The sequence below is a fragment of the Macaca nemestrina genome, chromosome 6 (assembly GCF_043159975.1).
Source record: "Macaca nemestrina isolate mMacNem1 chromosome 6, mMacNem.hap1, whole genome shotgun sequence".
Taxonomy (NCBI): Eukaryota; Metazoa; Chordata; class Mammalia; order Primates; family Cercopithecidae; genus Macaca; species Macaca nemestrina.
The window spans coordinates 143,391,561-143,417,643 of record NC_092130.1 but is presented as its reverse complement, the minus strand read 5'-3'; the positions used below and the strand labels follow the sequence as shown (position 1 = coordinate 143,417,643).

Below are 26,083 nucleotides of genomic sequence, written 5' to 3'. Positions count from 1 at the left end.
AGAGTGGTTGTTTTTATTTCAGTTATTTTTCTTTTGCTGAGGAGTGTTCTATATCCAATTATGTGGTCAGTTTTGGAGTATGTGCCATGTGGTGATGAGAAGAATGTATGTTCTGTTGTTTTGGGTGGAGAGTTCTATAGATGTCTGTCAGGTCCATTTGATCCAGTGCTGAATTCATGTCCTGAATGTCTTTGTTAATTTTCTGCCTTGATCTGTCTAGTACTGTCAGTGAGTTGTTGAAGTCTTCCATTACTAATATGTGGGAGTCTAAGTCTCTTTGAAGGCCTCTAAGAACTTGCTTTGTGAATCTGGGTGCCCCTGTGTTGGGTGCATATGTATTTAGGATAGCGAGGTCTTCTTGTTGAAATGAACCTATTACTGTTAGGTAATGTACTTCTTTGTCTTTTTTGATCTTTGTTGTTTTAAAATCTGTTTTGTCTGAAATTAGGATTGCAACTCCTGCTTTTTTCTGTTTTCCATTTGCTTGGTAGATTTTTCTCCATCCCTTTATTTTGAACCTGTGGCTGTCATGAGTCTCTTGAAGACAACATACCATTTGGTCTTGGTTCTTTATCCAGCTTGCCACTCTGTGCCTTTTAATTGGGGCGTTTTGTCTGTTTACATTCAAGATTAGTATTTACATTCAAGGTTAGTATCAGAGTTAGGATTTAATCCTGTCATCATGGTGTTAGTTGGCCTAATATTATGCAGACTTGTTTGTGTGGTTTCTTTACAGTGTCACTGGTCTATGTACGTAAGTGTGTTTTTGTAGTGGCTGTTAACAGTCTTTCCTTTCCATATTTAGTACTTGCTTCAGGACTGCTTATAAGGCAGGGCTGGTGGTAGTGAATTCCCTCAGTATTTGCTTGTCTGAAAAGGATCTTATTTCTCCTTTGCTTATGAAAACTAGTTTGGCTGGATATGAAATTCTGGGTTGGAATTTCTTTCCTTTAAGAACGTTGAATATCAGCTCCCAGTCTCTTCTGGCTTGTAGGGTTTCTGCTGAGAGGTCCACTCTTAGTTTGATGGGCTTCCCTTTGTAGGTGACCTGACTTTTCTCTCTAGCTGCCTTTAACATTTTTTCTTTCATTTCAACCTTGGAGAATCTGATTATTATGTGTCTTGGGATGATCTTCTCATGAAGTATCTTACTGGGGTTCTCTGCATTTCCTGAATTTGAATGTTGGCCTCTCTAGCTAGTTTGGCAAAGTTCTCATGGGTTATATCCTGAAGTATGTTTTCCGAGTTGTTTCCATTCTCCCCATCTCTTTCAGGTACGCCAATTAGTTGTAGATTTGGTCTCTTTACATAACCTCATATTTCTCAGAGGTTTTATATGTTCGTTTTCATTCTTTTTTCTCTACTCTTGCCTGACTGTCTTATTTCAGCAAGCCAGTCTTCAAGCTCTGAAATTCTTTCCTCATTTTGGTCTATTCTGCTATTAATACTTGTGATTACATTGTGAAATTCTTGTAGTATTTTGTCTGTCAGTTCCTGTATCATTTTGTTGTGATTCTTAGCTTATTTGGATTGGATTTCAATGTAGTTCTGCACACAGTGATCTTTGCTCCTATCTATATTCTGAATTCTATTTCTGTCATTTCAGCCGTCTCAGCCTGGTTCAGAATCCTTGCTGGAGAGATAGTTCAATTGTTTGGAGGAAAGAAGGCACTCTGACTTTTAGAGTTGTCAAGAGTTCTTGCACTGGTTCTTTCTCATTTTTGTGGGCTGATGTTCCTTCAGTCTTTGGAGTTGCTGTACTTGGGATTTCTTTTTTCTTTTATCCAATTTGATGACTTGAGGATTTGATTTTGGTATAATGTGGGTTCAATCAACTAGCTTCATTTCTGGAAGATTTTAGGGGACTAAGGCTCAGCTCCCGACTCCTGGACTGCATGCTCTAACTCTGGGGAACTTGTATCACAACCCAACTTTGTTTTCTGGCTCCTTGAGATTAGGAACCCATTGTGCTGGGGTGGGGGCTGAGATGTCCCCAGATTTCTGTTTGTTACACTTGGATGGGTAGTACCAGCCAAAGCATTTTGTAGGGGGATCCATCCTTGTTCACATGTGCTGACAGCAACAGTAGCAGCAATGTGGTGGGCTGGAGGGGTGAAGGGGTGAAGGGGTGAAGGGGTGAAGGAGTGCATGCTCACTGGCTGCAGTGCTAGCAGGTACTAGGTTGCCTGCCTCTGCGCAGGCATTCCCAGCAGCAGTGGAGGAAGCACAGCTCAGGGGCATGAGGGCTCACACTGGCGAGTGTGTTTGTGGTCACGCTGTTGGTGGTATCAGCATGGAGTTAGGACGCTGGCAAGCACAGGTTTGTGTGCACCCTCTGTGCATGTTCATGCAGCCAGGGGTTGGCTGCTCAGGGTAGGGGAGAGTCCATTATTCTCCATCTCTGTTTTCACTCTGGCAGCAGTGTTGGCACTGGGATGGGGTACTGGTGGGGGTGGGGCTGGTGGGCTCTGTGCCCACCAAGGCTCTGACTGCAATGGTGGTACAGTGGGGGTGAGGAGGTGGTGTGTGCTCTTACCGACAACAGTGTCAGGACAGGTTACAGGTAAACACTGGTTGGGCAGGGAAGGCAAAATCCACTCATGCAGACACACACCAGCAGAGTGATGTAGGTGGTTGCCTTAGGCCTGGGGGAAGCTGCAGTGAGGGGAGGGAATGGGCAGGCTGGTGCATGGCCACAGGGGCTGCCCTACTGGAGCTCTTCACTGGTCAGGCATGGTCTGCCAGTGCAGGAGCTATATGATACAGGACCCCAGGGTTCCCGAGGCTGCACTGCAAGCAGACCCAGCCAGGCTGGGGCCCTGGGAGAGGCCAGCTGACTTAGGGGTACTCAGATCAGACCAGCCCCATCTGGTGGGCAAGATTGCCCCTACAGTGTTCATGTCAAACAGTTTTCCTACAGCTAAAGTCTTCTGTGGAAGCAAGTCAATCCTAGGGGTATGGGCATCCCTGCTGGTGCTCTACTACAGATGCTCCCACACCAAACTCTCTATTGGCTGGCGTGCTGCCCCTACTACTTTTCTAAGCAGCTCTGCCTGCCAATTAAGTGTCCATGGTGGTTGAAGGGTCTCCTCCTGCTGGGATTCCAAAGGCCTATGGCAAGAATGGGTTGCTCCTTGCCATTTCACTTTACCTGCTCCCCAGGAGTCACTGGGGGCTGGAAATGAGTCCAGTATGCTGTAACCCTGCACAGGTTCCCAGCTTCCTCCCCCTTCAGCCCAGCTTCTGTGTCTTTCTTCCATCTACTTGCAGTGTGTTCCCTCTGAAGATCTGCTAGGAGCATGCCAGTCATCCTGGTTCTTTGGTGGCAGCTGTTCCACCCGGCTGCATCTAGTCAGTTATCTTGCCCAAAGCTCCCCCAACACTGCAATGCCTAGTCGGGAAGATCGCTTGAGCCTAGGAGTTTATGACCAGCTGGGCAACAAAGTGAGACCACCCCCGGCCCCAGCTCTACAAAATAAAAGTATGAAAACCAGCCAGGCATGGTGGCTTGTGCCTGTAGTCCCAGTACTTGGGAGGCTGAGGCAGGAGGATTGCTTGAGCCTGGGAGGTTGAGGCTGGAGTGAGCCACGATTATGTCACTGCACTCCAACCTGGGTGACAGAAGGACACCCTGTCTCCGAAAAGGAAAAAAAAAAAAGACTTTATGGGAAACAAAGTTTTCTCTTGAGAATTGGGCAGACTGCGTCAGAGAAGAAAAACTAGATTTAGTCAGCATAGCCACAGAAGACAACCAGGACCCATTGAGTAGTTGTTATAAGTGAGTCTTGGGCCCAGCTTAAAAAGTTGTTGCCAGTTAGAGCCTAGGCAGGAAGATCGCTTGAGCCCAGGAGTTCATGACCAGCTGGGCAACAAAGTGAGAACTCCCACCCTCCCTGCCCCAGCTCTACAAAATAAAAGTATAAAAACCAGCAAGGCAGGGTGGCTTGTGCCTGTAGTCCCAGTACATGGGAGGCTGAGGCAGGAGGATTGCTCCAGAAATTGAATGATATTCTTTATAATGTAATGCATTTTGTACTGCCAGAGGCTCCATGACCATCTGCTGAGAAAAGAGGTATAGGGACAATTTTTCCAATTGGGAATTTGTGTTGTATGATCCCAGACAGGGCCTTCAAAACTCTAGGCTTTTGTGCTTGCGTTTTCCATCTTGGTGAATATTTGAGTCTTGATATCATAGTATAAGGCACACCTAAGAATAAGAGGCCTACGAGATTGTGCCGTTGCACTCCAGCCTGGGCAAGAAGAGCGAAACTCCGTCTCAAAAAAATAAAGAGTAAGCCTATATAAGGTAGTTAATTATCAGTTTCAACTTCCTAAAGAACAATATTCTTTGCTTAGGATGATTATAACAGCAGTTAAAGGACAAGTTGCAGTTTTAGATTCCCGACATTATGCCTGAAGTGTTTTTCAGTTAGGTTGACATTGTTTTCAAAGTGTGAGGATATTTTTCATAATGGACTGTCCAAGTGTTGATGTTTGATGCAAATTTTAGGTCACCTTTGTCTCTTTTTCCTCATTGGAATATACTTTTGTTTCTGGTTAAGGTAAAGTTAACAATTGAAGAGCACTTTTTGATATAAAATTTGGGAGGTCTTCATCTCAATCAACTAAAGACACTGTGCCTCTTTGTTTTATTAGGTCCTTTAAAAGAGAAAATGAATTAGATTATTTTGAGTGCATCTCTCCCTCTCCCTTGGGATCTTAATTATTAATAACCAGCCACTTATTACTTTAAAGGGGTAATGGAATATGTTGGAGGTCAGAAAGACTGGATGGGGCTTGTTTTGTAGCATATATTCACTCTTTCTGCATTATAAATAATGAATTCTAAAAGTTTCAAAACATTGCATCTCCAATATAATGTTCCTTTAAAGGGAATCCTAAATGAGGAGACATAAACATGTAGCAGATGAATATTTATTGAAGTCCCCTCATACTACAGTAAGACGAAATCACCTGTAGTCAAAATCCCATATTCCCATTCCGTTCATTATATTGTATCTACACTATCACTTGTTAGATCTAGCAGAATTTTTTTTTTTTTTTAAATTTCAGACACGGATCACTTTTTCTTTACTTGAGAACTGGAAAGCTATATGTCTTTAAACCTTAGAATCCCACTCAGGTTAGTGAAAAGCACAGGGAAGGAAGACCAATTTAGGGAGCATCAGATTCACAATACCATCACTTTTCTTCTCTGGAACAAGTATCACAGTTAAGACTATCAAATGGAACTGTCTGCATGCTCTGGGCTCACACTGAAGTTTGTGTGATGTGAATCTACTGGATTCTACACCTTTTAAGGTTCTTTATCTCACTTTGCTTACTGCTATATGTATGTGTACACATCTATATGCATGTGTGTACTTATATTTTCAAATATTGACATTCAAGATTTTGTCTAATTAATAAAGTATAAATTGATCAGTTAATTGAATGATAAAGTATTATGCATTTGCCTGTTTTGTCTTTTCCCTAAGGGTCATAGAGCTGTAAATGACCCCGGAAATCATTTACTTCAATCTCTTTATTTTATGGAAGATAGAAGTGTGAACCAGACAAGCTAAGTAATTTGTCCCAGGTCACAGTGCTAGTTTTTGCTTGAACTGAATCTAGATTTTGTGCCTCCTGGTTCCTGGCCCAATGCCCTTTTTACTGTACTAAACTGTCTTATCACTCATGAAGTGATAGGTCTTTCTTCTATTTGGATATTTGTACGTATTGATTAACATTAAAAACAAAACTTTTAAAACAAACAAATAAAAAGCTAAATTCATTGAGAGGCCAAATGAAGTACAGGACTTTTGGGTAAATTGCTACCACTGTTTATAAGATCTTCCAAAAGTTTCATTTAGAATTTAGTAGTTGGTAACTTGATGGGATATAAGCAAGTGGCAAATTTTCCTTATTGAGGTTGATAGCAGAGTTTCATTTTTTCTAGGAACAGAATATTTTCAGTCTGTTCACATGTGTTCAGAATGATCATTTAAAATAAGCAAATTTAGATTTCTAAGATAGCCAAAATAGGAACAGCTCTGGTCTACAGTTCCGAGTGTGACTGACGCAGAAGAAAGGTGATTTCTGCATTTCCAGCTGAGGCACCTGGTTCATCTCATTGGGACTGGTTGGACAGTGGATGCAGCCCACGAAGGGCGAGCTGAAGCAGAACAGGGTATCGCCTCACCCGGGAACCACAAGGGGTCAGGGAAATTCCGTTTCCTAGCCAAGGGAAGTCGTGACAGACTGTACCTGGAAAAATGGGACACTGCTGCCCTAATACTGCGCTTTTCCCAAGGTCTTAGCAACTGGTAGACATGGAGATTCTGTCTCCTGCCTGGCTTGGTGGGTCCCACGCCCACGGAGCCTTGCTCACTGCTAGTGCAGCAGTCTGAGATCAAACTGCAAGGCAGCAGCATGGCTGGGGGAGGGGCATCCACCATTGCTGAGGCTTGAGTAGGTAAACAGAGCTGCCAGGGAGCTTGAACTGGGCAGAGCCCACCACAGCTCAGCAAGGACTACTGCTTCTATAGACTCCACCTCTGTGGGCAGGGCATAGCTGAACAAAAGGCAGCAGAAAACTTCTGCATACTTAAACGTCCCTGTGTGAGAGCTCTGAAGAGAGCAGTGGTTCTCCCAGCATGGCGTTTGAGCTCTGAGAACGGACAGACTGCCTCCTCAAGTTGTTTCCTAACCCCTGTGTAACCTAACTGGGAGACATCTCCCAGTAGGGGCCAACAGACACCACATATAGGTGGGTGCTCTTCTGGGACAAAGCTTCCAGTGGAAGGATCAGGCCGCAATATTTGCTGTTCTGCAGCCTCCGCTGGTGATACTCAGGCAAACAGGGTCTGGAGTGGACCTCTAGCACACTCCAACAGACGTGCAGCTGAGGGACCTGACTGTTAGAAGGAAAACTAACAAACAGAAAGGAATAGCATCAACATCAACAAAACGGACATCCACACCAAAACCCCATCTATAGGTCACCAACATCAAAGACCTAAGGTAGATAAAACCACAAAGATGGGGAGAAACCAGAGCGGAAAAGCTGAAAATTCTAAAAACCAGAGTGCCTCTTCTCCTCCAAAGATCGCAGCTCCTTGCCAGCAATGAAACAAAGCTTAATGGAGAATGACTTTGATGAGTTGACAGAAGTAGGCTTCAGAAGGTTGGTAATAACAAACATCTCTGAGCTAAAGGAGCATGTTTGAACCCATTGCAAGGAAGCTAAAAACCTTGAAAAAAGAAGGTTAGATGAATGACTAACTAGAATACACAATGTAGAGAAGACCTTAAATGACCTAATGGAGCTGAAAACCATGGCACGAGAAGTTCGTGATGCATGCGCAAGCTTCAGTAGCTAATTCGATCAAGTGGAAGAAAGGGTATCAGTGATTGAAGATCACATTAATGAAATAAAGCGAGAAGACAAGGTTAGAGAAAAAAGAGTAAAAAGAAATGAACAAAGCTTCCAAGAAATATGGGACTATGTGAAAAGACCACATCTACATTTGGTTGGTGTACCTGAAAGTGATGGGGAGAATGGAACCTAGTTGGAAAACTGTCTTCGGGATATTATCCAGGAGAACTTCCCCAACCTAGTAAGGCAGGCCAGCATTCAAATTCAGGAAATACAGAGACCGCCACAAAGATACTCCTTGAGAAGAGCAACCCCAAGACACATAATTGTCAGATTCACCAAGGTTGAAATGAAGGAAAAAAATGTTAAGGGCAGCCAGAAAGAAAGATTGGGTTAACCACAAAGGGAAACCCATCAGACTAACAACGATGTCTCGGCAGAAACTCTACAAGCCAGAAGAGAGTGGGGACCACTAGTCAACATTCTTAAAGAAAAGAATTTTCAACCCAGAATTTCATATCCAGTCAAACTAAGCTTCATAAGCAAAGGAGAAATAAAATCCTTTACAGACAAGCAAATGCTGAGAGGTTTTGTCACAACAAGGCCTGCCTTAAAAGAGTTCCTGAAGGAATACTAAACATGAAAAGAAACAACTTGTACCAGCCATTGCGAAAACATGCCAAATTATAAAGACTATTGATGCTATGAAGAAACTGCATCAATTAATGGACAAAATAGCCAGCTAACGTCATAATGACAGAATCAAATTCACACATAACAATATTAACATTTAGTGTAAATGGGCTAAATGCCCCAATTAAAAGACACAGACTGGCAAATTGGATAAACAGTCAAGACCCATCAGTGTGCTGTATTCAGGAGACCCATCTCATGTGAGGAGAAACACATAGGCTCAAAATAAAGGGATGGAGGAAGATCTACCAAGCAAATGGGAAAAAAAAAAAAAAAAAAGCAGGGGTTGCAATCCTAGTCTCTGATAAAACAGACTTTAAACCAACAAAGATGAAAAGAGACAAAGCCATTGCATGATGGTAAAGGGATCAATTCAACAAGAAGAGCTAACTATCCTAAATTGTATGCACCCTATACAGGAGCACCCAGATTCGTAAAGCAAGTCCTTAGAGACCTACAGAGACTTAGACTCCCGCACAATAATAATGGGAGACTTTAACATCCCACTGTCAACATTAGACAGATCAATGAGACAGAAGGTTAATAAGGATATCCAGGACTTGAACTCAGCTCTGCACCAAGCAGAGCTAATAGATATGTTCAGAACTCTCCACCCCAAATCAATAGAATGTACATTATTCTCAGCACCACATCACACTTATTCCAAAATTGACCACATAGTTGGAAGTAAAGCATTCTTCAACAAATATAAAAGAACAGAAATCACAACAGACTCTCTCTCAGACCACAGTGCAATCAAATTAGAACTCAGGATTAAGAAACTCACTCAAAACTGCACAACTACATGGAAACTGAAAAACCTGCTCCTGAATGACTACTGGGTAAATAACAAAATGAAGGCAGAAATAAAGATGTTATTTGAAACCAATGAGAACAAAGATACAAATGTACCAGAATCTCTGGGACACATTTAAAGCAGTGTGTAGAGGGAAATTTATAGCACTTAATGCCCAAAAGAGAAAGCAGGAAAGGTCTAAAATGGACACCCTAACATCACAATTTAAAGAACTAGAGAAGCAAGAGCAAACAAATTCAAAAGCTAGCAGAAGGCAAGAAATAACTAAGATCAGAGCAGAACTGAAGGAGATAGAGACACAAAAAAAACTAAAAAATATAATGAATCCAGGAGCTGGTTTTTTGAAAAGATCAACAAATTTATAGACAACTATCGAGACTATTAAAGAGGAAAAGAGAGGAATTAGATGCAATAAAAGATGATAAAGGGGATATCACCACCAATCCCACAGAAATACAGACTACCATCAGAGAATACTGTAAACACCTCTATGCAAATGAACTAGAAAATCTAGAAGAAATGGATAAATTCCTGGACACATACAACCCCCCAGAAGACTAAACCAGGAAGAAGTTGATTTTCTGAACAGACCAATAACAGGCTCTGAAATTGAGGCAATCATTAATAACCTACCTACCAAAAAAGTCCTGGACCTGATGGATTCACAGCCAAATTCTACCAGAGGTACAAAGAGGAGCTGGTACCATCCCTTCTGAAACAATTACAATCAATGGAAAAAGGGGGAATCCTCCCTAACTCATTTTATGAGGCCAACGTCATCCTGATACCAAAGCCTGGCACAGACACAACAACAACAACAACAACAAAAAAGGAATTTTAGACCAATATCCCTAATGAACATTGATGCAAAAATCCTAAGTAAAATACTGGCATACTGAATCCAGCAGCACATCAAAAAGCTTATCCACCATGATCAAGTCGGCTTCATCCCTGGGATGCAAGGCTGGTTTAACATACGTAAATAAATAAATGTAATCCCTCACATAAACAGAACCAAAGACAAACACTACATGATTATCTCAATAGATTCAGGAAAGGCCTTCAATGAAATTCAACAGCCCTTCATGCAAAAAATTCTCCGTAAACCAGGCATTGATGGAACATGTCTCAAAATAATAAGCGCTATTTATGACAAACCCACAGCCAGTATCATACTGAATAGGCAAAAACTGGAAGCATTCCCTTTGAAAACCAGCAGAAGACAAGGATACCCTCTCTTACCACCCCTATTCAACATACTGTTGGAAGTTCTGGGCCAGGGCAATCAGGCAAGAGAAAGAAATAAAGGATATTCAGTAAGGAAAAGACGAAGTCACATTGTCCCTGTTTGCAGATGACATGACTGTATATTTAGAAAACCCCATCGTCTGAGCCCCAAATCTTGTTAAGCTGATAAGCAACTTCAGCAAAGTCTCAGGATACAAAATCACTGTGCAAAAATCACAAGCATTCCTATACACCAATAACAGACAAACAGAGAGCCAAATCATGAGTGAACTCCCATTCACAATTGCTACAAAGAGAATAAAATACCTAGGAATACAACTTACAAGGGTTGTGAAGGACCTCTTTAAGGAGAACTACAAACCACTGCTCAACAAAATAAAAGAGGACACAAACAAATGGAGGAACATTCCATGGTCATGGATAGGAATAATCAATATTGTGAAAACGGCCATACTGCCCAAAGTAATTTATAGATTCAGTGCCATCCCCATCAAGTTAACAATGACTTTCTTCACAGAATTGGAAAAAACTAAAGTTCATATGGAACCAAAAAGCCTGCATTACCAACACAATCCTAAGCAAAAAGAACAAAGCTGGTGGCATCATGCTACCTGACTTCAAACTATACTACAAGGCTGCAGTAACCAAAAGAGCATGGTACTGGTACCAAAACAGATACATAGACCAATGGAACAGAACAGAGGCCTCAGAAATAACACATCTATAACCATCTGATCTTTGACAAACCTGACAAGAACAAGAAATGGGGAAAGGATTTCCTATTTAATAAGTGGTGCTGGGAAAACTGACTAGCCATATGTAGAAAGCTGAAACTGGATTCTTTCCTTTCACCTTGTACAAAAATTAATTCAAGATGAATTAAAGACTTAAATGTTAGACTTAAAACCATAGAAGAAAACCTAGGCAATACCATTCAGGACATAGGCATGGGCAAGGACTTCATGACTAAAATACTGAAAGCAATGGCAACAAAAGCCAAAATAGGCAAATGGGATCTAATTAAACTAAAGAGCTTCTGCACAGCAAAAGAAACTACCATCAGAGTGAACAGGCCACCTACAGAATGGGAGAAAATCTACCCATCTGACGAAGGGCTAATATCCAGAATCTACAAATAACTCAAACAGATTTACAAGATAAAAACAACCCAATCAAAAGGGCAAAGGATATGAACACAGACACTTCTCAAAAGAAGACATTTATGCAGCCAACAGACACATGAAAAAATGCTCATGTTCACTGGTCATCAGAGAAATGCAAATCAAAACAACAATGAGATACCATCTCACACCAGTTAGAGTGGCGATCATTAAAAAGTCAGGAAACAACAGATGCTGGAGAGGATGTGGAGAAACAGGAACACTTTTACACTGTTGGTGGAAGTTTAAACTAGTTTAACCATTGTGGTAGACAGTGTGGTGATTCCTCAAGGGCCTAGAACTAGAAATACCATTTGACCCAGCAGTTCCATTACTGAGTATGTACCTAAAGGATTGTACATCATGCTGCTATAAAGACACATGCTCACGTATGTTTATTGCGGCACTATTCATAATAGCAAAAACTTGGAACCAACCCAAATGTCCGTCAGTGACAGACTGAATTAAGAAAATGTGGCACATATACACCGTGGAATACTATGCAGACATAAAAAAGATGCAGACATAAAAAAATGAAGTTGGAAACCATCATTCTCAGCAAACTCACAAGGACAGAAAACCAAACTCTGCATGTTTTCACTCATAGGTGGGAACTGAACAATGAGAACACTTGGACACAGCGCAGGGAACATCGCACACTGGGGCCTGTTGTGGGGTGTGGGACTGGGGGAGGGATAGCATTAGGAAAATACCTAATGTAAATGATAAGTTGGTGGGTAAACTGCCTAAACTACTTTTGCAGCTTCCTTTTGCCTTCAGGATAAAATCTGAGCTTCTTAATATGGTATATTGGTCTGTTCTCCCATCGATATAAAGAAATACTTGAGGCTGCATAGTCTATAAAGAAAAGAGGTTTAATTGGCTCATGTTTCTGCAGGCTATACAGGAAGCATGATGCTGGCATCGGCTTGGCTTGTGGGGATGCCTCAGGAAAGTTACAGTCTTGGTGGAAGGCAAAGGGGGAGTGAGGCATCTCACATGGCAGGAGTAGGAACAAGTGAAGAGGGAGGGAGGTGCCACACACTTTTAAATCTTATGAGAACTCACTATCATGAGGACAGTACCAAAGGGACTGGTGCTGAACCATTCATAAGCAGCCATCTCTGTGATCTAGTCACCTCCCACCAAGTCCCACCTCCAACATTGGGAATTAAAATTTGACAGGAGATTTGGGTGGGGACACAGATCCAAACCATATCCCATGGCTTCTACGGCCTTGATATCTGGGGCCTGTTCATATCATTTCCCCACCATGCCTTTGGTTTCTCACAATTCCTGTAGGTAAGAAGTCTGGCACAGTGTGGCTGGATTTTCTTCTCAGGGTTTCACCAGGCTAAAATCAGAGTATTGCCTTGGTATGTGACTCTCAGTCTAAGCTCAGGGTCCTCTTTCAAGCTCAGTGGTTGTTGGCAGGATTCAGATCCCTGTTTCCTTGACATGTGGTCCCCTTCATCTTTAAGCCAATACTGACATGTTAAACACTTCTCATGTCTCAAATTTCTCTGACTTCCTCTTCCATCACATTTCTGTGACTTTCTTGTCGGCACTGTAGCTCATGCAACTGCTTCAACCCCACCTGCAATCCAAGGTATTTTAAGGTCAGCTGACTAGTAACCATAATTACACCTGCCAAGCTCCTTTGACCATATAGGGTATTCATGGACATCACACTAGGGTGCAGAGGTCACAAGAGTAAAAATTCGGCTTACCACACTGCAGTACCCTCTGACTGAAATACTCTTTCTTGCCTTCACCTCCTGCTCCTGCAACTGCTAACTTTTACTTTATCTGTTAGGTCTCTGCTTTACTGCTTTTCTCCCTCATTGTCAAGTTTGGGTTAGGACCTTCTCCTCAGTACTTACATATTACTCTGTATTTCCCCATTTGTAGCACTTGTCACTCTCTGTGTTGATCTGTATCCTTTCTGGGGACTGCCCAGTCTTTGAGAAGCTGTGTTTATCTCAGCTCATTTGTGTTTTCTCTGCTTAACTGAATGTCTGCAATACATACAGTTGATGTCCAATAAAAAAAAATTGAATCAATGAATTCTTTGTGTTTATGAAAGATGGAAGCATGATCGCTAATATAAAATTCTAAGACTGTTACCCAGAGGAAGAACTGAGAAGCCAGTGTTCACTTAGTATATGCAGATTATTATTATTTTTTTAAATGAACTGGCCTGCTTTTATAAGGTGGTGTACTCCTCATTACTGGATTTTTTTAGGTGTAAGCCCAGGGACTGGGTGTCAGGGATATTATTTGGAGGGCAAAGTGCACAAGCTCTGTTTTGTGACTCATTCTTCATTAAGGGTTGCTACTAGAACAATGGAGATGAGCTCACTTGCTTTACCATACCTGTGGCTCCCAGGAGGGACTCACATCGTGTCATTACCAGCAGTGCCCCTGTCTTTCGCTATGGAATTACCCTAAGAAAGTTGGTAATGGCCCAGAACCATTGTGTAATTAGCCAGCATGGCGTGTGTGTGTGCATACGCAGGTACACACACACGCACGCACACACAGCTATTATAGAGGTTACTAATGACAGCTATGTAGGGGACAAAGTTTTTAATGGACCAAATGTCTTTGTTCATGTAGACCATGCTTTTTGAGGTAATTGACTTCTAGTACCTTGTACTGGTTGCTGAGTCATAACTGAGTGGCAAGATTGGTATAGTAGAATTACAAGTCATTAACTGTGTAGAAACAACATTAGAAATAAAAATACTATTAAGATAGATCAGTAAGAGAAGGATTATAATTCAGTATTTAAGAATAGTCTTTTTGGGTTCAAACCCCCAGGTCTACTACTTACAAACTGTGTGGCCTTGGACAAGGTTTTTAAGTTTCTGTACCTCAGTTTCTCAAACTATAAAATGGAGATGGTAATAATAGAACCTAACTTACAGAGTGATTGTGAGGACTAAATAGGCAAGATAGGAAGACATATAGTGCTTAGGATATGATAAGCATTGTATAAGGGTTAGCTGCTGTTACTATTATCATTATTCATTCCACAGGCACATTAAGGATAGTTCAAGACCTTCAACCATGTGCAGAGTGTATGGCATATCCTAGGAATACAATAAATATTTTGGGGTAAATAAATAATGTGCTAATTTGTAATTTTGATTTATATTTGCTCTTTCAGATAAATACAGGAAATTGACCCAATAACTTTATAAGCATAATATGAAGAAGTTATTGTAGTCTTGTCTTGTACAGAGCTTGCTAGGGCAATCTGGAAAAATATCTCCTATTAGGACTTACCTTCTCTGTTCTTTGTTAAAGCAAATGGATATTTTGAAAAGCCATTAGGTTTTTTTTTTTTTAAGCAAGTTATAATCACATGAAATTAGTACTTTACTTATAGGTGTGTATCATTTTCATTATGATAAAGTGAAATGTTCTTGCCACAAAAGTGTTCTCTTCTGAATTCAGGTGAGATGTTAACACTTTCCTTGTCTTTGTGAATAGGTTCATCCTAAGTTCCACTATAAACAGGCTCATGACTCGGGCACAGACACTTCTTGCGTGACTTTTTCCTATGATGGTAATGTCCTTGCCTCTCGTGGAGGTAGGTTAAAAACTTTCTTTTTGATGTATTTCTCCATATAAAACGATCATCTTTAACAAATATGACAATAATACCCTAGTGCTTAGTAAAGCTTGCTGTGATTTTTGTTAATGCACCTTTGCCAGTCTGATTTCTTCATTAAAATACATTTCCAACTTTGCAACATTGTTTGTATTAAAAATTACCAAGTAAAATGTTTAAATATTTACTTATTTTTTGCCTAAGTTTTTCATTTAGATTCAAATTCCATAAGAGTTTGAAGCCTCCACAAAAATGATCTTTGCTTCTACCTTGGGAAGTTTATAGATGATCACCTAGATTCTTTCTATACCATTTTATAATTCTGTATCTGTTACTTCAAAGTCTTCTATTTGTTGCTTGACCATTGCTTTTTTTTTTTCCTTCCCCAGTTCAAATACTAACCCAGTTTAGTTTTTTTTAAAAAGTCTATATCTAGATGAGATTTTCAAAAATGGTTCTATATGGTCATATTGTAAGTTTACTTATCCATACGCATATGCTTGGGTACAGCTTCCTAATTTTTTGCTAAATCTTTATCACATAGATAGGTTGTGTATTGATAGAAGGAGATGGAGAATAGTGAAGGCAGCATTATGGGAGAGTATGGGACATAGCTGAAGATTTTCCTATAGACCCATTTGTGGGGAGAGAAAAATAGCATGGTAAGTAGGCTGGAGCCATGTTACAGAGGGTCTTAAATATCACATAAAGAAAAGAAATACTAATAGCATGGTAAGTAGGTGGCAACTATGCTACAGAGGCCCTTATATAGCCTTTATTCTGTAGGCCAAGGGAGGAGCTACATTTTAGGCAGGTGAATCTAACAGTGCTATATTTAGCTATTTATTCAGTCACTCGACTACTGTATATTGAACATCTACTATGAGCTAACATTATGCTAGGTGCTGGGTATAATCTGTAAACATCATAGACAGAATCCTTTTCCTGAAAGACTTTACAACCCAGTGTAAAGGATAGTGGAAGTGAAGAGAGAGGCAAGAGAAGTGGCACAGCTTTCCCCTCAATTTAACTAGTCCCTGTCCTTTTACCCTTGGGAACTCATTCAGATTCTCTTTAGGGAAACTTTACTATTATATCTAAACTACTCTCATTTGCATAACTTAAAAAAATCAAAGTACATATACATGTAATTCTCTGTGATACACATGGCAAATGTGGATATGTACAAAATATGTATTTTGGTCCATCAATTCTAACCTGCTACTTGAGTTCAGAGATGACTCCCAATTAAAATTCTGTATATTCTTTTTTTAAAACAATGGTTCTCATCCCAAGAGTGTATCTGAATCCCCTGGGAAAGTTTTCAAATGGTGAATGCTCCACTTAGGAATTCTTACATCCACTCTTGCATCTTTGGGATGGTATATCCAAGTCTCTGAGGTGGAGTTAGGGGAGAAGAGGGGAAAAAGGGAGACTGTAGCTTGAAAATTCTTCACAGGTGATAAAATAGGTGAGCCCATAATTACTCAACTGAGTAATTACCCAGTCAATAATTACTCCCTTAGAAGTATAAAAGTAACTCTATTTCAGTCAAAGCCGTTTTGGTGATAATTCTTACCTTTCCCTTCCAACACACACACACACACACACACATACACACACACACACACACACTTCTTACCTTTCCCTTCCATCACACACACACACACACACACACTTCTTACCTTTCCCTTCCATCACACACACACACACACACACACACACACACACACACACACACACACTTCTTACCTTTCCCTTCCATCACACACACACACACACACGCTTTTGGATAACTTAATTGGTCAATACCACATGTATACTGTATTCCATCATTTTCCTTCCTGGATGTATACAGTATGGCAGGTGGAAGTCTATTCAGCAGAGTCCTCAGGGTGTTACAAGGTGCTTCTGCTAGCTGCATAACCTCTGGATTAGATGGAATTAATACAGGTTAATGTTTTCTTATTATTTGAAGATTGTGGGGATGTGTAACCTTTTTTTAAAGACTAAAAGCAGACCGGGTGCAGTGGCCCACACCTGTAATCCCAGCACTTTGGGAGGCCGAGGCAGGTGGATCACTTGAGGCCAGGAGTTTGAGACAAGCCTGGACAACATGATGAAACCGTGTCTCTACTAAAAATGCAAAAATTAGCTGGATGTAGTGGCGCATGTCTGTAGTCCCAGCTACTCGGGAGGCTGAGGCAGGAGAATCACTTGAACCTGGAGGCTGAGGTTACAGTGAGCTGAGGTCATGCCACTGCACTCCAGCCTGAGTGACAGAGCAAGACTCCATCTCAAAAAAAAAAAAAAAAAAAAAAAAAAGACTAAAAGCAATAAAGTAACATTCCAAAGGTGAGCCTTACAAAGTTCTCCCAGTACAAGCAGGTCCTGCGTCCAGCCAGTTATGGATTAGTGCACCTGCCAAAAGTTGGGTTTCAGAGGAAGCTTCACTGTAAAAATGGGGATTTTTACTGAACTCTTTATTCTCCTCACTTGCACCTGATTCTCATTCCTTATTGGACCCAAGGGATTGAGGCAGGTCTCAGCTGTGGGCACTGGGGAGCAAGAACAGCAAAAACATTATTTATATGAGTTTGGCTTTTGTTCTGTTCAGGAATTAGCCTTATAGAAATATTAAAAAGGGATTTTTTAGAATTTATTTTTTAAATAAATATGGAATGCTTCACAAATTTACACGTCATGCTTGTGCAGGAGCTATGCTAATCTTCGCTGTATCGTTCCAGTCTTAGTATATGTGCTGCCAAAACGAGCACGAAAAGTGATTCCTTAAAAATATTCATTATTCTTTAAACGGCTTGGTAAAGCTGTACTACCCAGCAAAGTGAAGAATGATAGCTATAGGTAGAATTACACTGGAGGGAAGGGAATCACATGGCTCACCCTTATTAATGTTAATGGATAGCTTTACTCACCAGTGGGAAAAGGAATCTGTTGTGAATTGAACTATTTTCAGTCCTGATAGCTGTTAAATTAAAATCTTCTCAAGAAGTAATGTATGCTCAAATACACCACAGGGGAACTACCATCTGCTCTAATATCATACTTTAGAGTAGATTCTCCAGGGTTCCTTCTAGCTTGCATCTATCTGGAAAGTAATTTCTGGAAGCCCAATTCATTATCAAATAGCTTTCAACTGTTCTTGCGACTGCTGTTTTCAAGCTCTCTGAACAGTTAAAAAAGTAAAACATGCTTGTGTGAATCTAGCTTCTTTCTGCCTTTCTTTCTTCCCTCTTTCTCCCCTTCCCCTTCCCTTTCTTCCTTATAGTTGTACATTAAGTGTAGCAGACACTAAACTGGGAGCGAGTTCTTTTTGCACAATTCACTTTTCTGTCTTTTTTTCCCCTCATTCCTCTGTCAGGTGACGATTCATTAAAATTATGGGACATCCGACAATTTAACAAGCCACTTTTTTCAGCCTCGGGTCTTCCCACCATGTTCCCAATGTAAGTAGCATATTTTAAATATTTGATCGGCATAGAAGAATGGAAAAGAAGTACTTTTACCTTAATGTTAATTTATATCGTATGTCTTTTAGATCTTCTGGAAAAGAGACTTGAGTGATCAAAATCTGTTTTTTGAAATATATATATAAAAAACACATTCTTCAGACTTCACTTTTTTGAAGTTAAAATTATGTATTTGATTTATTCATGTGTTTGTGTGTATTGTATGCACGCATAAGTCTTGGGGTAGTAAAATATATTTTAAGAGATTCAGTTCTTTTAATATTGTATAAATGGCAAGGTAGGCCTTTTAAAATTTGTGGTTTTTGGGCCAGGCGCGGTGGCTCAAGCCTGTAATCCCAGCACTTTGGGAGGCCGAGACGGGTGGATCACAAGGTCAGGAGATCGAGACCATCCTGGCTAACCCGGTGAAACCCCGTCTCTACTAAAAAAATACAAAAAAACTAGCCGGGCGAGGTGGCGGGCGCCTGTAGTCCCAGCTACTCGGGAGGCTGAGGCAGGAGAATGGCGTGAACCCGGGAGGTGGAGCTTGCAGTGAGCTGAGATCCGGCCACTGCACTCCAGCCTGGGTGACAGAGCGAGACCCCGTCTCAAAAAAAAAAAAAAAAAAAAAAAAAAAAAATTTGTGGTTTTAAAAAATTTGAGCTCCAGTCAGCCGGGTGCCATGGCTCACGCCTGTAATCCCAGCACTTTGGGAGGCCAAGGCGGGCGAATCATGAGGTCAGGATATCGAGACCATCCTGGCTAACAATGGTGATACCCCGTCTCTACTAAAAATACAAAAAATTAGCCAGGCCTCGTGGCAGGCACCTGTAGTCCCAGCTACTTGGGAGGCTGAGGCAGGAGAATGGCATGAACCCAGGAGGCGGAGCTTGCAGTGAGCCAAGATTGCACCACTGCTCTCCAGCCTGGGGGACAGAGCGAGACTCCATCTCAAAAAAAAAAAAGAAAAAAAAAAAAAAACACTGAGCTCTAATACCATCAAAGTAGTGTTTAATATTTACTGAGCATTTATGGTACAGCTCATTTTCTCATTTTTTAAATCATTCAAATCAGTAATTCAGCGTGCTTCACTTGTTCAGACTGTCTTGCTGAACACTGTTATCTCCAATCTACTAAACTGGCACCTGAAACTTTTAAAGATTTTCTTGAAGCAGCTGAGGTAAAACTTGACCTTTGAGTCCTATAGTTGGTACCTAGGCAAATTGTTCTATTTTGGTAGAAATGAAATAATGATCAACAGAGAAGAGCATGAAGATAATGGAAGTATCAAGTGAAGGAAACTGTATGATAATGTGGTACTAACTCTAACATGGTCTGCTGCCCATGGCATTTTATGTTAAAACAAACAAACATGAGTTTATAACTGATGATAATTTTTTGAGCTTTTATACCTGCTGCAAGTAATGCTAACTATATAACTTGTTTGGGTCATGTCTTAGATTAGTTGCAAACAGATGGCCAGACTGCTAACAGCAAGAGCCTTGGAATCATAGCCATCAATTAGGTTCCAGCAGTGCAACCTGTGGCTCATTTCATGGTGCTCAACTTGACGTAACTCAAATTATTTGAGGGTGATGGTAGTGGTGTTAGTAAAAATAGTTTTTAAAAAAATGGCCAAAGTAATCATTTTACTTAGACATTAGTCATGTATCTGTCTGTAGACACTCTTAATGTCTATATTGATTTTTTTACACTCCCTTTACATTAAAAAACATTACAACGTAGAAGTTGAAAAGTACAGATTCCGGAGTCAGACTGCCTAAGTTTGAATCCCAGCTGCACTACTTACTTGTGTTGCCATGTGCAAGGTGTAATTAAATTATTTTCTTCAGTTTCCTCATCAGTAAAATATGGGTAATAACTATCACATAGGATTATTGTGATGATTAAACAAATTAATGCAAGTGCTTGACTCATAAGCCCTATATAGGAGTTAGCTCTTATTACAGCAATGTTTATATTTTATTTAATTCACTAATTATTGCTGGATTGTTGTGGAGATCATAAGCTTATACTCATAAACTCTTTTTTTCTGTAGGACTGATTGCTGTTTCAGTCCAGATGATAAGCTCATAGTCACTGGTACATCTGTTCAAAGAGGATGTGGCAGCGGCAAACTTGTTTTCTTTGAGCGTAGGACTTTCCAAAGGGTGTATGAAATAGACATCACAGATGCGGTATGTATATTCTTTTCTCCTCAGCCTTGAGAATACATAAAGTTTTCCTCTTACCCATCTTTTGGTTTTGTTTGTTAAGTAGAACATAAGCCCTGGCCCTGAGAGCACGGTGATAACTGCTTTTCACTCTAGCATAGGAGTTATCAGTATGTTGTGGACTGCTGATCTACCCTATCCCTTTCCACAACCCAGTATTTCCTATGGGCCTGCACTTTAGTAGGAATTTCAGCTGGGCCTGAGATGTTTTCCCCACTCTACCAACCAAATTGAGGAGGGAAGAAGATGATCATCATGTAGGATACAGAAAGGAGCATCCCACAATGGGCATGTTTGTGAGGATCTAGGGATTGTCGACGGAAGTGAAAGGTTAAGAAGTGACGAAGTTTAACATTGTTCTTGAAACCATGAAAACTTTGACAGAACTCTGCTTGTGTGGGTTGTAGTCATTAAAGTCAGACTCAGCTTGCACTGAACTTAATTGCTATTTAGTTATTTGGAAATTTAAAACATTTCAGATTTAACTTCTACACTTGAAAGAAAAAACATTACTTTTCTTCACAGATTTATATGAACACTAAAACACCAGCATTCACTTGTTCATTCATTCATTTGTTCATGTCCCGAGACTGAGACTGGAGCCACATGTTATACAATAAGAATGAAAATTCCCAGAGGAAAATTTGACTTCCTTTAAACTGTATATTATTATTTACGTGGTAAGGCAAATCATTGTAATTTTCTCAGTATGAAACAGGCCAATTAATGTCTGTGTACATTTTCTTTGGCTCATTGTCAAATCTTTTAGTAATGTCCTGTATCTTAAACAGTGTTGTTATGTAGATTTTTCCAGTTGTTTCAGATCTTGGTAGACAGTTGAGACATATTATGCACTTAAGTGACTCAGACAATTGAACAACTGTTTTTAAATCACCAGCAAAAAACTCCTGTCTCTAATGTTCTAGTATTATTATGAAGTCTTAATTTGCAGGTTCTGAATGTAAAACCACAGTATAGTTAGAGTATTATAGGCAAAGTGAAATAACAATGAGATTAATTCTACATGAGTACTTATGTTTAATAGATTCTAATGTCATGACATAATTTGAAATGTGCCAGCATTCACGTTGCTTTTTCTGGGTGTATTAGGAGCCAACTAAAACACTAGAATCAAAGAAAACAATCGAATCTATCAACTTTCATCTCAGAAAGTAAAATTATTGTAATCGTTTGTTCCAGATATAAGCAGTGTTCTACTATGCCTCTAAATGACTGTACATTTCAGTATCACACTTGATGTATTTTTAAATTGTAGCTTAAGTTGAACTGTAAATAAATTAAGGAATGTAGACAATATGATTGCACTTTTAAGGACATGCTGGGCTTCTGTAGTTTATAGGAAGAACATGCTGTTTGCTGGAAAAATCAGTGTCTCATAGTGTGATACATTTTTGTTCTCTGTGTTACTTTGGGGGTAGATCTTTTTCTCCATAGTACTTACCACCGCCCCTCATATATTGTATGTTTGTTTGGTTTTGTCTGTCTTCTACCAGGATGTAAGTCACACAGGGCAGAAAGTTTTTGTTCACTGCAGTATCCTTGGTGCTTTGAACAGTGCCTGGCACATAGATAGCTCTTAATATTCATTGAATGAGTGAGAGATATACTTGGGAAGTGCAAGTAAGGCATATTGTAGATCATAGGTGTGTCTTTGGAGAGTGAGGCAGGAGAGAGAGATCTAGAGTCAGGTAAAACTGGTCTTGTATACAATAAGAAAATGACTATGTTGTGTATTTTTTTTTTTTTTTTTAAAGCAAAGGAAGACACATTCAGATCTAAGTTTTGAAATGATTAATTCTTGTTGAAATATAAAGTTTAGTTTTATAAGATTTGGTGAGTCTGTGTAGATGAAGCCAGAAATTTATAATTTGGGAGACTGGGTGAATGTTCATTGACATAAAAATACATAGAGATAAAATAAAGCAGATTTTGGAAGAAAGTGAATTCTGTTCTTGATATGTTGAGCTTGAAATACCTATAGGACTTCTGTGTAGAGATACTCAGTATGCAGATGGTTTAATAAGTTTGGTGCATAAGAGAAAGAAGAGACAGGTTTGGTAAAAACATTTATAGTGCATAGCTGAAATGTTGATTGCTGATGAGTTTGGTTAGGGTAAGGGAATAAAGGATAGAAAAATGAGCCGTAAGAAACATCATCATTTAAGAGACGAGCAAATGAAAAGAAGCTAAGAAAGGAGAAGTTTCATTAAATAAATAGAACATACAATATTGAATCATCTTAGAAAAGTCAGAAGACAAATTATGAGATCTATTTTAATAGATGGATGAAGAGAGAACTTCAAATAGGAACAAAACCACACCCCTTGAGGAGTCCTATTAAATTGTTGATTTAGTGAGGGTGAGGGCTTATTGTTATTGTTAACATCAAATAGTATCATTTTTCTGTTTATATATTGGAATGCTTGTTAAATAAAGGGGCTTTTAACAGTGCCTTTGACCTATTGTCTCAAGTTTTACGTCTTCTTGGAATGTAAAAAATAAATAAATATATTTTTTGGAATGAATAAAAGGTGAACATTTTGCTTGAAGAGCCAAAAGACACCTCTTTTATAATTTTGTGTTGGAAATACCACACTCCACGGTAGTAAGGAACTTAGCTGTGTGTTTTAATTTGCACAAAAGGCAGCATGTCAGATTCTTAATATCAGCAGTTAGTAGTGTACTTGTTTGACTAAGGCACAGACAACGATGGTATTATGTCTGTCCTAGATTTACTGAACACATATAATTGGTAACGCTCTTCCCACGCTCTCTTCTAAAACAGAATAAACCCCTGCATGCTTATATTCTAGAACACCAGGCTCAGTATATGTATATGGAGCCAAACATTGTTTTCAGTCAGAAGATGTTAACGATCTTTGCAATTATTCATATTAACTAAAAACTATCTTCACAAAAACATAGCTTTTTAAAAATGCAGCAAGGGCCTTTTCTATAATTATTTTTGAAACAAAGTTTTTTAAAAACCCAAAACTTGTTCTAATTCTGTTCTCTGCATTGTCATATTCTCTGAAAAATTTCCTTTCTGTATTCAGTGTAGAGATTCTCAAGTGTGTTTGCTGCGAGACGGTGTATGTTTCTTTAACATTTGCTGTTTCACCATACAATGTTTGCACACATTTTACAACTCTGCTAAAATTTTTAGACATTTCCCTTGTAGTCTAATTGCATTTCCTCAAATTATACACTGAAATAGTTTGTGTCCTCACCCAAATCTCATCTTGAATGGTAGCTCCTCATGTGTTGTGGGAAAGACCTGGTGGGATGTAATTGAATCATGGGGGCATGTCTTTTCTGTGCTGTTCTTGTGATAGTGAGTAAGTCTCTTGAGATCTGATGGTTTTATAAAGGGGAGTTCCCCTGCACCTGCTCTCTTGCCTGCTGCCATGTAAGACGTGGCTTTGCCCCTCCTTCACCTTCCATCATGATTGTAAGGCCTCCCCAGCCATGTGGAACTGTGAGTCAATTAAACCTCTTTCTTCTATAAATTACTCAGTCTAGGGTATATCTTTATTAGCAGTGTGAGAATGGACTAATACACACACACACACACACACTCTCACACTCTCACACTCTCTCTCTCTCCCCCCTCTCATTTATTATCTAATTCTTTGTGATTTGAATAGTATGCTTGGCCTCTTTTCTAAGATGAATTCCAGAATATAACTTGAATCTTGAGTTTACAAATTCACTTGTTTTTTTTTTTTTCGTAAGACAGTATGTTATGCTTTTTATGTATTACGTAAAGGGCTTCCATTACTCTGTTTTATATAATAAAAGCATAGGAAAGAAAGAATGGATAAAATACAACTTGGCAATGACATGTCAGTTTTTAAAATTAATTTTATTTAGATGAAATTATTAGATTTTAAGCTTTTCTTAAGAGCCAGTATTTAGGGAAATGCTCTGAAATAACAATATTATTAGCTCGGTAGTTTTTCATCAAATGATAATTTATTGTGAAATGACTAATAGAATTTTCTTTTTAACTAGTATAAACCAAGGGACATGGTTTATGCAATTATACCAGTATATTACCATTTATATATATATATATATATATTTTTTTTTTTTTTTTTGAGACAGAGTCTCGCTCTGTCGCCCAGGCTGGGGTGCACTGGCCAGATCTCAGCTCACTGCAAGCTCCGCCTCCTGGGTTTACGCCATTCTCCTGCCTCAGCCTCCCGAGTAGCTGGGACTACAGGCGCCCGCCACCTTGCCCGGCTAGTTTTTTGTATTTTTTTTTAGTAGAGACGGGGTTTCACCGTGTTAGCCAGGATGGTCTCGATCTCCTGACCTCGTGATCCGCCCGTCTCGGCCTCCCAAAGTGCTGGGATTACAGGCTTGAGCCACCGCGCCCGGCCCCATTTTTATTTTTTAACTTAAGCATGGTTAATCAGGTTGTTTTAACCTGATACTGTTTCATCGTCTCTGTACCTCATTTGCTTTTCGCAATAATTTCAGAGATAGCAGGCATTCCCAAGGGTAAAGAGGGAAAAGGAGGAAAGGAAAAAAGCCAGAAATTTTATACCTGAGCCTAACTTCTTTTCTAATTTGTTTGTTTGCCTAGGTACTTTGGTGAGAGTCCTCTATTTTTGTAAATAATGGCTGAACAAAATGAGGATAAGAAACAATTAAAAAACTAAACCTTTATTTTTGAAAACACTGCTATAACATCTAGCATAACCTAGCATATGGCCTCTGAAGTGACAGAAAAGGAAATATGCTTTGATATTTTCAACTAATATGCCTTGGACATTTTAAAGTTGATTGAAAAGGCCTGGCATGGTGACTTATGCCTGTAATCCCAGCATTTTGGGAGGCCAAGGCAGGTGGATCAGCTTAGGTCAGGAGTTCAAGACCAGCCTGGCCAACATGATGAAACCTTGTCTCTACTAAAACTACAAAAATCAGCTGGGTGTGGTGGTGGGAGCCTGTAATCCCAGCTACTCAGTAGGCTGAGGAAGGAGAATAGCTTGAACCTGGGAGGTGGAGGTTGTGGTGAGCCGAGATGGTGCCACTGCACTGCACCCTGGGCAACAGTGTGAGACTCCATCTCAATAAATAAATAAATAAATAAATACATTAATTAATTAAAGTTGATTGAAAATCCTAATATTAACATAAGAAATATGATAGTAAAGGTCTTTTAAGGAAGAAAAAAACCTCATTTTTGATTTCTGGATAGTATGTGTTTTTCTTTAAGACATTTTTTTAGATAGTAAAGAACAAGGATAATCTTACATTTTTACTTCCTTCTATCATGGCTTGTTTTTCAGAATATCCCTTTCCTGCGAGAAATGAAATGTGTAATATGCATGCCTCATCCATGTTCTCTAAAAACAAAAACTCAAAATATGAAGTATTTGGTGTCTTCTGTCAGTTTGAAATATTATGATCATCATTGTTTTCAAGAGGCTAA

General features: G+C 39.6%; 1 protein-coding gene and 1 non-coding gene across 7 annotated transcripts in view; one reads left to right on the top strand and one right to left on the bottom strand.

Annotated features, from left to right (window-relative positions):
- LOC105473089 (WD repeat domain 70) overlaps positions 1-26,083 on the top strand; it is a 388,018-nt gene that overhangs the window by 311,129 nt on the left and 50,806 nt on the right. For all 6 annotated transcript variants that reach the window (XM_011726713.2, XM_011726718.3, XM_011726712.3 and 3 more), the window contains 3 exons: positions 14,795-14,894; positions 18,298-18,382; positions 20,445-20,583. In XM_011726713.2, the coding sequence (XP_011725015.1) occupies positions 14,795-14,894; positions 18,298-18,382; positions 20,445-20,583 (324 nt within the window). The remainder of the gene's footprint in view (positions 1-14,794; positions 14,895-18,297; positions 18,383-20,444; positions 20,584-26,083) is intronic.
- On the bottom strand, positions 17,586-17,692 carry LOC112425102 (U6 spliceosomal RNA). The gene has a single exon (XR_003016116.2). It is a non-coding gene; the product is annotated as a U6 spliceosomal RNA (small nuclear RNA).